This window comes from Cynocephalus volans, chromosome 5, assembly GCF_027409185.1.
Source record: "Cynocephalus volans isolate mCynVol1 chromosome 5, mCynVol1.pri, whole genome shotgun sequence".
NCBI lineage: Eukaryota > Metazoa > Chordata > Mammalia > Dermoptera > Cynocephalidae > Cynocephalus > Cynocephalus volans.
This window is the reverse complement of record NC_084464.1, coordinates 138996408-139009033: the sequence shown is the minus strand read 5'-3', so window position 1 is coordinate 139009033 and position 12626 is coordinate 138996408. Positions and strand designations below refer to the sequence as shown.

The 12626-nt window shown below is 40.8% G+C and overlaps 1 protein-coding gene across 5 annotated transcripts in view; it reads left to right on the top strand.

The window, feature by feature from the left end:
* Positions 1 to 2771: 2771 nt before the first annotated feature.
* Positions 2772 to 12626, top strand: part of REPS1 (RALBP1 associated Eps domain containing 1) — a 73681-nt gene continuing 63826 nt past the window's right edge. For all 5 annotated transcript variants that reach the window (XM_063096519.1, XM_063096521.1, XM_063096520.1 and 2 more), the window contains exon 1: positions 2772 to 3499. In XM_063096519.1, the coding sequence (XP_062952589.1) occupies positions 3347 to 3499 (153 nt within the window). In that variant the 5' untranslated portion in view covers positions 2772 to 3346. The remainder of the gene's footprint in view (positions 3500 to 12626) is intronic.

The window sequence follows — 12626 nt, the reverse complement described above, 5'->3', positions numbered from 1 at the left end:
ACACGGAGCTTCTCACAGACTGGTGAGGTTCAGGACTCCTCCTCTCTCCTGACAAGTGTGTCTGTGGGCTGAGACAGTGGTTGCTGGCAGCAGGACCTGTTCAGTTGCTTCTTAGTACGCCCTTAGGGGGTGGGGGGGTTGCCTTTGTTGTTTTTCTTTAGAATGTGTAGTACTTGTTGGCTTTTTGCCCTCAGCTTGGCCTTGGTTGTCAACAAGCTAACTTCTGCTCCGTGTCCTATTACATTAGGAAAGCCTCAGAGAGCAATAGCACCACAGGAAGAGTGCCTCTTAACATCTTGTAACACATACGTCATGGCCAATTCAGTGTTAGCAGTTGGCAAGAGGTGGGGAAAGGGTGCTGCACAAAGGAATGCAGGGTGCTAGCAGAGCACCCTGGTCATGGCTGACAACACAATTCCTGACTGCAGGATCCCTGAGGACAAAATCATGCAGGTTGTTTTACACTGGCACAAGATGCTCAAAGTATATTTTTGAATACATGAAATCTGTGTTGGAATTGAGGAAAGAGAACCTGAAAGTTATAAGGCTTACTTGAGGAATGAAAGGTGAGGGTAAAAGGAAAGCACATTATGGACTGAGAAGAAAACTTCAGACATCCAGAGCTTGGAAGTGAAGAAATTCTATAATTCCTTTGTGCTGTTAAAGAGGAGTAGAGCTAGAAAAGGTTGTTAAAGAGGTTGCTAGAGTTCAGGGTGCGAAAACTAGGAGATTAGAGTACTGACTGGCTCATCGCATGAATGTTGAAATTCATTTGATCATTTATTCATTCAACAAGTCCTTACTGATGCATACTGTGTGCGTATACCAGGTCTTGGAACTGCAGCAATGAAGAAACACTTTGTGGTAAATACAGGGATGGTGGCAGAGGGGACTTAATAAACAAGTAAGAAAGGCAGTATGGTGTAGTGATTTTAGAGTTGAGATTACCTAGGTTTTGAATACCAGATCCAGATACTTAATAACATGACTAACATGTTACTTAACCCATTTTTGTCTCAGTTTCCTAATGTCAAAAAATTCCTAATAGTACCTACTTTATAGGGTTGTAGTGATTAACATAGTAATTAGGGCAATGTTTTAGAACAGTACCTGAAACATAGTACTCAATAATTATTACCTATTAAAAATGTAAACAGATATATACTTTAATGTCAGGTAGTAAAAAGTGCTATAAAGAAAAAGAATTCAGATAAAGGGATGGAGCATGGTGAGACTAGATCAGGTGTTGAGGGAAGGCCTCTCTGAGGAGGTGACATCTGAACAGGGACCTGAACGGTGTGAGAGAATGAGCCATGGGAAGGTCTGTGGGAAGAGTATTTCAGGTGGCAGAAACAAAGGCCATGGGGCAGAAAAGAGCTGCAAGGTCCAGGAAAGGTGGCAGAGAAAAAATCATAAAGATGATTGTGAGTGAATCCCTACCCAATTGTGCTCCTTCCATTTACACCTTTGTAAGACAGGCCATCTGTGAGGCTCTGATCACTTCCAGCAGGTGCCCTGTGAGGATATGTGAGGTGCTACTGTGGCAAACTGGAAGTTTTAGAGATAGGGAAACGTGAGCTTAATGGGATACAAGTATACATATCTATATACAATACTACTAGTCAAGTTAGAAAATATTTACAGGTCCATAATTCCTTATGTGTGTTTTTTTAAAAAAGAAAGCTAATTCCTATAAGTGTTTATATATTAACATAACATTAAGACCTGGAGCAAAATGAACAAATATTGACACAAAGTGGCATCCTTAAAGACTATAAACAGCTTCGGGCCCATTTGGTTAAGATTTTGCCTCCAACTGAGGCAGGGCAGGTTTTGCTGCCAAAGTGTTACAGAAAAAAATCTTTGGGGTTTCCGGTGCTCTTTGAGTTCTGGAATTAGATTGATGATTGTGAACCTGTAGTAATTTCCTTGTATGTGCCCTTTGTAGGATCAGCACTCTGGGTAATAACACATAGGAGACAAAATAAAAAGCAAGCCCGAAAAATCTTCTGTATATAATTCTGTGTTACCTGCTGTCTTTGAAATATTTCATATTGCTATGAATAAACTTGTTAAAATACTCTATTTGAGATAGCGTTAAGAGTTCCCACTCTGAGATAGGCACAGTTTAAAATAGTGCAACTCCATAGTTTTTATCAAGTAGGAACTAAGGGGTGGCAGGAGCCCCTCTGGTCTGTCCAAGGTCCACACGTGTTTATAGAGTCGATGATATAAATTCAGTGTTAAGCTCCTAGTGCCGGAAAGACCTTGTACATTTTTTCCCTCTATTCAGCAAATTTTGTTTCTCAGGTTAACATGGCTTGGTGCAAGAGTGGGAGTTAAGTATCAGTGTTGATGTCTATATGAGCAGTGTTCCCGGATAGACTGGCTGTCACAGAACTTCAGAGTAGTTAGAAATACTGACTCTGTCCTCAGTCACATCTTGACACAAAGAGGTACAGATACAATAATAATAAATTGAACAGTGTTCCCCTTTCAATCGAATCCTTAGTAAACGCTTGTGACCAGAAGCTTCGAGACATAAACTGCAACCCGTATCTAAGCTTCTTGATCTTCCCGGCTGCCTGCTGTGCCCCCTTGGTCCCCCCTTCCCGGGGGTCTCCTGTGGCCCGGTGCTGAGGACCTGTGGGGCATCCAGCCGCCGGGCTCCAACCACCAGGGGGCGCTGCGGCCTCGACTCCCGGGAGCGGCCGAGCCAGCCCGGTGGGTGTTTCTCTCTCCCTCTCGCGCTCTCTCCTCCCGGCCTCACATCCGGGTCTGGAGCGCGGCCGCCGCTGTCAGTGTTGTTGCGGGAACGTCGGGGCCAGGCAGGGGCCCAGTAAATGGCGGCGGAGGGAGGCGGAGCGGCGGCCACCCTCAGCCCTGAGCCCCGGAAACTTTAGACTCGAAGCCCCACAACTTTCCGCGAAGTGCAGCCGCTCCGGGGGCGTGGACGGAAGGAGAAGCCGAGGCGGGAAGTCTGGGGAGAAGCGGCGGGGAGCCGGGGAGACTCGAACCCGCGGCGGGGGCGGCGGTGGAGTCCGCTCGTGCCTCGCGCCGCCGCGGCTCCCGCCTCCTTCCCCGCGCTCTCCCTCCCCGCCGCCGGAGCCGCGCGCCGCGCCGAGCCGAGCGGGGGACTGCGCAGGGCCTCGCAGGCGGCCGCGCGCCGAGCCCAGCCGGGCCCCCTCCTCGCGACCTCCGGGCCCTGTTGCTCGGGCGCAGCCGGCCCTCGTGAGGCCGGGGCTGGGGCTCCCGGCGGCTTCGGGGGGCGAGCAGGAGGCCGGGCCGCGGGGCTGGGCTCCGGGTGTTGCATGCGGGTTGGAGCGGCAGTGAGCCGAGGGCGAAGATGGAAGGCTTAACGCTGAGCGATGCGGAGCAGAAATACTATTCGGATCTCTTCTCCTACTGCGACATTGAGAGCACCAAGAAGGTGGTGATCAACGGGCGGGTGCTGGAGCTGTTCCGGGCCGCGCAGCTGCACAACGACGTGGTCCTCCAGGTAACGCCGCGTCTCGGCTCGGGCCTCCAGCCGCCCGCTCCGGCAGTGGGAGTGGGTGCCGTTTCCAGAGGGCCGGCGGTGGGCAGGTTTCCCCCGCTTCCTCCGCTGCGGGCAGGGGCCGCAGGTGCCGAGGCGGCCCGCACTCGCGCCGCGGTCGAAGGGGAGAGGGTCGCTCTTAGAGGACGAATTTCCAGCCGTGGGGGTGGGGGTCGAAAGAAGGGGCCCAAGGCCTGTATCCCTCTGCTGCCCCTGAGAATCTGGATTTTTCAACACTGGAAGAGCAACTCCACGTGAAGGATCTTGGGTTGTTAATGTATTTGAATCTTAAATCCTAGTATGTACGTAGCTCTTCGGATCCTGTAGAGTAGTAAAGTTTTCAGCATAGACAGAGTGGTTTGGGGTGTTTTTTTTTTTTTTAATTCTTGAATTAACCGAGAAGACGCAATAAAGTGAGTTTTATAGATTTAGGTATCGCAGAAGTTTTTGTTTGTTTGTTTGTTTGTTTTTGTTTTAGGAAGCTTAATTCTTAGGGAAGTTAAAAAAATTTGAACTTCTAGCTAGTACTTTGCAAGTAGATGTGAAAAGAACTTGTAATTATCTATTGACTGTATGGCTCATGTAAACTAGACAGTTTTTCGATGGGCATTTGATAACGTTTGGTGGAACTTGTGGATTTGGGTTGGGAGACTTTGAGCAGCTGGGAATCAAACGTGCGTATTTGCCTCAATCTGTAGCCCAGGAGAAACAAGAAGGTTAAGTTTCAACCTTTATCGTATGTTTTTAAAATAGAAGGCTTCCTAGAAGTTCTTATCTAATGTGTGTGATGAGCATTAATGTTGCTCTGCTTAATGGTTCATAGCTGTTAGTAAGAGTCTGTCTAAACAGCATATCAGGAACAGGTTTTAAGCTTTCATCTTTATTTTGATCCAAGCCAGTTATCCAAATCTCCAAAACTTAAAGCTAGACGCATAGGTGTAGTAAAGTGGCCTGCAGAGCATTGGACCAGGAGTTTTGGGTTTTTGACCTCACTCTTCTGTTAACTAGCAGGGTCACTTTGGGTCGGGCAGTTTCTCTCTTCAAGTATAAAAGTATGTTCATCTACAAAACAAAAGTCAAGTAAGTTCTTTGTAACGAAAATTCTGTGAAGTGCAAAAGTCCACACACAGGCCTCTTTTTTAGAAGCTACTTGTGCATTGACTGTGACTAAGTTGAATGAGTTCTACTTTTTTGCATAATCTTGTATATTTTACACTGCTTTTTTAAAAGCTTGGGAGGAAAAGTTGGGTGTCTCACGACAAGGAGTCCCAAATTCATGCTGCTGAAAAGGGACCAATAGTAAATATTTTAGGCTTTTCTGGCCATGTACAGTCTTTGTTGCATATTTTTCTTTGATTTTGTTTCTACAACACTTTAAAAATGTGAAATCCCTTCTTAGCTCAGAGACATACAAAACAAGGCCTGTAGTTTGCTGACCCCTGCTAAAGAATGGTGGTGGGTGTGTGGGCTGCTCTACTAGCTTCAGTGGCTTTGGAATAGGATTTAAAGAAAGAGGTCTGGTCAGAGCATGCTCATTAATGATACTACTCCTTTTGTAGAAATAACAAAAGGTACCTTTAAGTCAGTTAGGAACTAAAATTGAGACGTCTCCCATGTTCTGTTTTGGTTTATGTCTTGGGGGTGAGGAGGAATTGAAATAAACTTGACTTTTAATTTAAAAAAATGGTGCATGAAGTCTTTAGGACTTTAAATGTATTATTTAAGACAGAGAAATTAGCAATAATTGACCTTTATTTGAAATATGTTTAATCCAATCCAAGTTATTTTCATGTTTTACCCACTTTTATTAACATTCAAAAATAAGTTTCTATTGTCTTAATGGATAAAGAGAGAGGTAAAAATACTCAGGATTCAGTTACAAGTTGGAAGTGTAGGAATTCCCTAAAGCAGAACTCATATAGTAATATATTACTAAATAGCAATCTGGATATGTTGAAGGCAATTTACTTAAAAATTGGCCTAAAAGATAGAAATATGAGACAAAGGGAGAATATTGCCTTACTTTCTCTTAAAGAAGTTTGGGATTGTCTGGAAATACAGTTCTCTATTGCTTTGTAAGTGGGAAACATTTGAGACAATTCACATAAAATACCCAGTTCTCTACTAAGCGCTGAACTAGACATTGCAGGCCATCAAAGGGGAAGTAAGAAGCTCTCAGGGACCTAGAAAATTAAAGGAATACTCATGTGTAGCATAAAGTAGAATGTGAATGCCATTGGAGAGGTGCAGTATTACATAAACACAAAGGAAGTATGATCAGGAAAGCCTTCTTGGCTTAATTCAGATGGACTTTAAATTGGGGTAGAAAGAGGCAAGAAAGATGAAGGGGGTTTCCTCCAGGAAGAGAAAAAAAACATGACTGAAAGTGGAAATTATAAGAGCCTTTTCAAGGACTGGCAGATAGTTGGGTTTTGCTGAACGAAACATAGAATTAGAAAGAGACCATATTATGAAAAACCCTGAAAAGTAGTCAGAAGATTTATTATTTCAATAGGCAGGGTTTGAGTTTGAGTGGTGGAGAGATTAGAGGCTAGGGAATGAGGGTCTTGCACTGGTCTGGAATGGACGCTAGGTAAAGGGCATCCAAACCTGGGTGACAAAGAAAAGGGAGGACTGCTGGGTAACCACTATGTGAAGTGTTTTGTGGAATAATGTTTAATTAAGGACAGATAATCAAGGCTGGGTGGAGAGCTTTGAACTAATTGTGAAGGTAAGAGGGAGTAGTAGATTTAACAAAAATGACTCATAAAAGCAGTGCTTTAGGAGGCCTTTGTCAGAGCCACAGGAGATAGAAAGAAACTAAAGACTTAATTTGGGGGCTAATTTTGTACTGCAGATGTGAAGTGTTGAGGAATTGGGCCAATGGTTCTGAATTATGGGGGGAGGGAGGCAATGGGGAGGGTGATTTTGTCCCCCGAGGATACTTGGCAATGTCTAGAGATATTTTTTGTTGTCATAACGGGGAGAAGACATCTAATTCTACTGGCATCTAGTGGGGAGAGGACAGAGTTGCTGCTAAACATCCTGCAGTGCACGGGACAGCCCCCACAACAAGAATTATCTGGCCCAAAATATCAACAGTGCCAAGACTGAGAAATTTGACCTGGACTCTGGTGGTGGCAGTGGGACAGTAAATGACATACAGTAGAGATTATGAAGGTAAACTTAATAGGCCTGGGTTACCTAGCAGTATTTAGGTGAGAAAAGGGGGCAAGGATTATCATCTATTGGATATCACTCACAGTTAGAAAAGGGGCAAGAAGAGGGCCTGATTTTTCAAAGAGATAATGATGAATTTGATTTCAGGCATTTTGAGATGGCAATGCAAATCTCCAGAAGAAAGTTGGAAATGGATGGAAATGTGTCCACCCTGAATGCTGGTTCTTACAATGAAGTTCATGTGTTTGGAGTCTCTTCTCTATTCCTCACCTAATTGTCTTGTGGACAGGGGACAGTGTCTCACACAGTGGGCGTGCACATACACATCAGGGCCTTGATTGATACAGTAGTTTTCAGCATTTGTTAATACAAGTCATGAAAGGGCTGAGTCATCTAGGGGAATGAGTGTAGAGAACAAAGAACAGAGGGCCCAAAGCTGAAGGAAGAAGGAGCTGGCATTTATTGAGTGCCTATTATATTCCTTTTGCCAGGCAAATCACTTTTATGCAAGAACTCACTTGATCCTTGCAACAGCCCTGTGAAGTGAGTATAATTCTTGTTTATTAACTAGGAACTTGATAAGCAGAGAAGTTAAATAACTTGTTTATGAATAGTGAGTATCTCTCCCTTCCCATTATTCCTTTCCTCCTTCCAGCTCTTTCTTACCTTCACTGTTCATGTGCTTGGGGGGCAAGGTGAGTAATAAAATTCGATCAGTCTGATTTCATAGTTCTTATGAAGAGTACGGATTTTACATTATTTGATTTTGAGTTATATATGGATTTTCTCTTTTGCATAGTGAATAGTTTAATGTATGATAATGTCTTGAAACAGTCACTTCAGAGAAAGGGGGAGATTCTTGTAGTTGATATCCTGGACACAGACACAATTTTACATTACTACAACTGTCAGAAATTTTAAGATATGTTTATTACACTTGTTTTGGAATAGCAGAGTAAAACCCTTTCTGAGTTTGAGGGTTTGATTCTGAAGACAGTGTGTCTATAGACAAAGTGAAGGAGTTAATGCTTTGTAAAGTTATACTCCATGCCACATGGAGGCAGAACTAGAGGGAGAATCTAGCCCATAGGAATTAATCATAAGGAATTTTGCTGTCTGCTGAACATCAAAATATTCAGTGTTTTGGCTTAAAAACCAGCTTTTCCAGAAGTAATTTATTTTATTTTTTAAAGATTAGAAAAAGTATATACTATTTACTATACTAATCAGTATGTTTTCTTTGCTTTCACTTTAAACCTGTATTTTGGGAAATGTCTTAAAACTTCACGCAGACTTTGAATGCGTAATAAAGTTCTAGTACTAACTGTTCTTTCATAGAAGTTTGTAGGTAATGTACTCTGTTAATGAAGCTGAAAATCTAAATCATTTGTGTTGAACAATATCTTGGTAAAATATTTAAATAACAGTCATTTAATGGGAAAAGCGACAGCAATGAAACAAATCCTTTTGTCTTTCTCTTGAGATTTGTTCAGGTCAATTACAAGATCTGTTCATTAATGATAGGTTTAAAAACAGGGAAGCAGGGCCTTATTTAAGCATTGAAAGTTATAAACTTAATAGAAATAAATGTCAGGTTTGTTCTGGAGTAGTGATTTTTTAAATTTGTAATTTCTGAATCACAAAAATAGTTACAACCAACAACAAAAGTAATCTTGCCTTAATCAGACACTTTCCTATACACAGTTCAAAAAACACTGTTTGTGAATGAAGGCACAGTTAATGTCTTTCTGTAGTGTCATATTTACTTTTTAAATTTCTCTTTCCTCATACTAGTTTTAATCTTTTCTTTCTCTTTTTTCTTTTTTTAATCAATAGCCCAGAGTTAGAGTTTTAGTATTTTGGAAATTTTGCTAAGCATCTTGATGGAGCTGTAAAAGACCGTAAGAAGCTGGTATAAGGAGCACTAAACATGGGAGGAAAGTTCCAGTCCTGGCTTTAGCTAGCTTTGTGACCTTGAACAAATCACTTAATCTGGGTTTTTAGTTCTTACCACATGAAGTAATTGGATTGAATTTTCGTGATTTCTGACTCAAATGAGAGTGTCATTGTGTAGGGGTGGCCACTGTATCCAGCCACACCCCTAAGAAAGTAGCACATAGACTTGTGATTAGTTGTTCCACTATTTCACACTGGAACTGATTTCTTTTACATTTTTTGAGTGATATAAAGAGGAGAATCTAAGCCTAGAATGGTGAAGTGACTATATATACATGAAAGGAAACTGATGAAAGGGTAGTAAGAATCTGGTGGTGCTTAGTTCTTCAAGGTATCTGGCCAGTGAGAAATTGAAATGGGTGATAAGACCTGGCATTTCTGATATTTTCCCTCAAATATGCTTCATTTCTTGTAGTCTTTCCTGTGGTAGATGCATCTTCATTCGGCTTTCCCCCCTTTACGTCTACATAAGAAATTTGTCAGATGGAAGTTAAACCATATACTAGATTTTATTGAGATTTGATGAATTATAGGACTTAGGCTTTTTGAAAATAAAATACTACATCTCTTCTCCATTTTGTTTCAAGAATTGACCATATGTTGAATTTGAGGTCTATCCTGTTAAATAATGAATAATTTATTAGTGTGTGATTTTAGTGCACATACTGGACATTTGCTTAGAAAACACAGTTTCACAAAACTTTGCATATAATTTAAGGTTGCAGTCTTCCCCAAACCCAGTTAAGCTTATCCCATGGACTTCTGCATTAAGAAAGTTTTAAGGAACAGCAGGCCAACCTGTGAAATGCTGAACATATATCTTTCTTAAGTCAGTTTTATATGTTTTCATCAAATCCTTCTTCTTGGGTACTATGCAGTTGTGAAAAATCAGACATCTTCCCTGTCTTCATGGATTATAACTTGTACCAATGTTGAAAAGGAAAAGAATGGCACAGTAATAATCATTGGTTGTGAAGGTAAGGGGACCTACTTAGGCATAAGAAGAGACAAGGATGAGGGCAAGGGGTAAAGAGAATGTAACGTTTCATTTACAGGGAATCATATGTGAAGGGCCTGAAGATGTGAAGAGCTTAATGTGTTTAAGGAAATGAAAAGTTGGAGCATTATGGACAGGAGGAAAAAAGGACAGGGACCACATGCTGCAGGGCCTTATACACGGTGAAAAGGAATTTGCATATTAATGGAAAGTACTGAAAGTTTTTATTCAGGGGAGTAGCATTATCTGAATTATATTTTTAAAGATTGCTCTGACTGCTGTGTAAGCAAAGAGAATACTGGGGCAAGTAGAAGCAGTTGGCCATGGGGTGTATAGTAGACCAGGTAGGAGGTAGCAGTGGCTTAAATTAATGAGGTGACAGTAGGATGGAGAGGAGTGGACATATTTGAGATTTTTTTTAGGTGGTAGAAATAGGAAGGCATGGTAATGGGTTGGGTATGGAACATAGAGAGAGGAAAGAACTCAAGGATGTTGCTGGAAGATTGAATGGTTGGGAGAGGAATTTTGGTTTGTGTTGTTTTGCGGGTGGTGGTGGTGGTTTATTTTGGTGGTGATGGTGAATTCAGAAGTTTCCTCTTGTCCATCTTAAGTTCTTAGAAGCTGTGAGATTGTCAAGTAGGCTTCCACCAGAGAGGATCTACAAACTTTGAGGAACTCAGAGATATTTGGCTTAGAGTTATCAATTTGAAGATTGTCAGTATAGTAATGATATTTAAAGCAATGAAACAAATGAAATCACTGAAAGGACTGTAAAGAGGAGAGAAGGACTGGCTAGAAATGGAACCCTGAGGAATGCTGAACATTTCAAATTTGAGTGAATTTGAAGGCCTGTGGGAAGGAGAATAAGGACAGCCCGAGTGGTTGGATGGAAATTAGGGATATATAATGTAAATGATGTCATGGATGCCAAATAATGCAAATATTTCAAGGAGGGACCAGTCAGCTGTAAGAGGGTACTTCAAAAAGTTGATGGAAAGATTTGTATTGTCTTTTAATTCTGTTTTTCTACATGCTTTTTGAAGTACCCTGGTATTGAGATTGAGTTTGGCTGAGAGGTTGAGAAAATGTGGGTAGAAGTGTGGCCATTGGCTTTGGCAACCTAGAGGTCATTGGTAACTTTAATAAGCCAGTTCATGGACTGGTGGAGATGGATGCCACATTTTAGTGACTGGAGGGATAAATGGTGGCTGGGGAACTAGAGATAAGGGTGTATAGAAAGCTTTTTCAAGAAATTTGTCTATGAAAGGGGATAAATACAGGGTAGAAGTTGGAGGTGCATGAGGATATAAGGGAAATTTTTTTGAGTATAAGAAATACTGCAGCATGATTTTAGTTGTTAGGATTGGTAAGGCAAGGAAGGAAGAAGAGAGGTTCTTGAGAAAGCAAGAGTGGTCAGGATCCTGACTACACAGAGAGTCTTTAATGGGAAGGGGATCACTTACTCAATTTTAACGGGGGTGGGTAGGAAGAAAGAAGAACGTATGTAGAGAGGCAAATAGGTATGGATGTAGTGGGGGCGAAATTAGGATGTTCTAGTCTAATGGATGTTTTGGTCTAATGGCTTCTCCTTTTTCCTACAAACGGAGGCAGTATTAACAGTGTAGTAGTGACTTGAAATCTGAATATGAAAGTAAGAAAAAAAATACATTCACAATAGCATCAAAAACATCTAGAATACTTTAACATCTAAAATCTGCATTCCCATGTTTATTGCAGCACTGTTCACAATAGTGAAAATATGGAGTCAACTTAAGCATCCATCAGCAGATGAAGAGATAAAGAAAATGTGATATATATACACAGTGGAATACAGCCACAAAAAAGAATGAAATCCTGTCACTTGTGGCAACATGGATAAGCGTGGAGGACATTATGTGAAGCAAAATAAGCCAGGCACAGAAAGGGAAATATCACATGTTTTCACTCATATATGGAAGCTAAGAAAGTTGATCTCACAGAAATAGTGAGTAGAATAGTGGTTACTAGAGGCTGGGAAAGTGGGTCAGGGGATATGTAGAGGTTGGCTGAAGGATACAAAATTACAGCTAGATAGGAGGAATAAGTTCTAGTGTTCTATAGCTAGTCGCTGTAGGGTGACTGATTAATAACGATTTACTGTATATTTTCAAATAGCTAGAAGAGATGATTTTGAATGTTCTCAACACAAAAAAATTTCCCTGATTTGATCATTACATATTGTATACATGTATCAAAATGTCACACAGTACCGCATAAATAAGAGTGTGTACAATTATTATGTCAATTAAAAATAATAATAAAATAAGTTTTAAAAATAGATCATAGATAATTAAAAAACCTAAAACTGTAAAACTTCTAGATGATAAAATCAGGGGAAATCTTTGTGATTTTCTTGTGTTAGACCTATTTCTTAGATATGACACCAAAAGCATGAGCCATACAAGAAAAAAACTGATAAATGGGACTTCATTATAATTTTTAAAAACATTTACAATTCAAAGGATACTTAAGCAAGTAAAATGACAAGCCGCAGGCTGGGAAAAAATATTGCAAATTACAAACAGGATAAAGATTTTTAATCTAGAATATATAAGGAAATCTTACAACTCAGTTATAAAGGGAAAAACATTTAAAATTGGACAAAAGACTTCAAGGAAGATAATATGAATGGCCAATAAGCATAGGAAAACACATTCAACCTTGTTAGTCAGTAGGGGAATGCAAGTTAAACCAAAATGATATACTTTCACACACCCACTAGAATGGCTATAATTAAGACTTCAAGTATCTAATGTTGGTATTGTGGAGAAACTGGAACCCTTTCACATTGCTCTTTGGAAAACAATTTGGCCATTTCTTAAAAAGTTAATCATAAACTTACCCTGGGAACCAGCAGTTCTATTCTTAGGAATGTGGCCATGAGAAGTGAAAATACATGTTCAAAGAGAGAATTATATG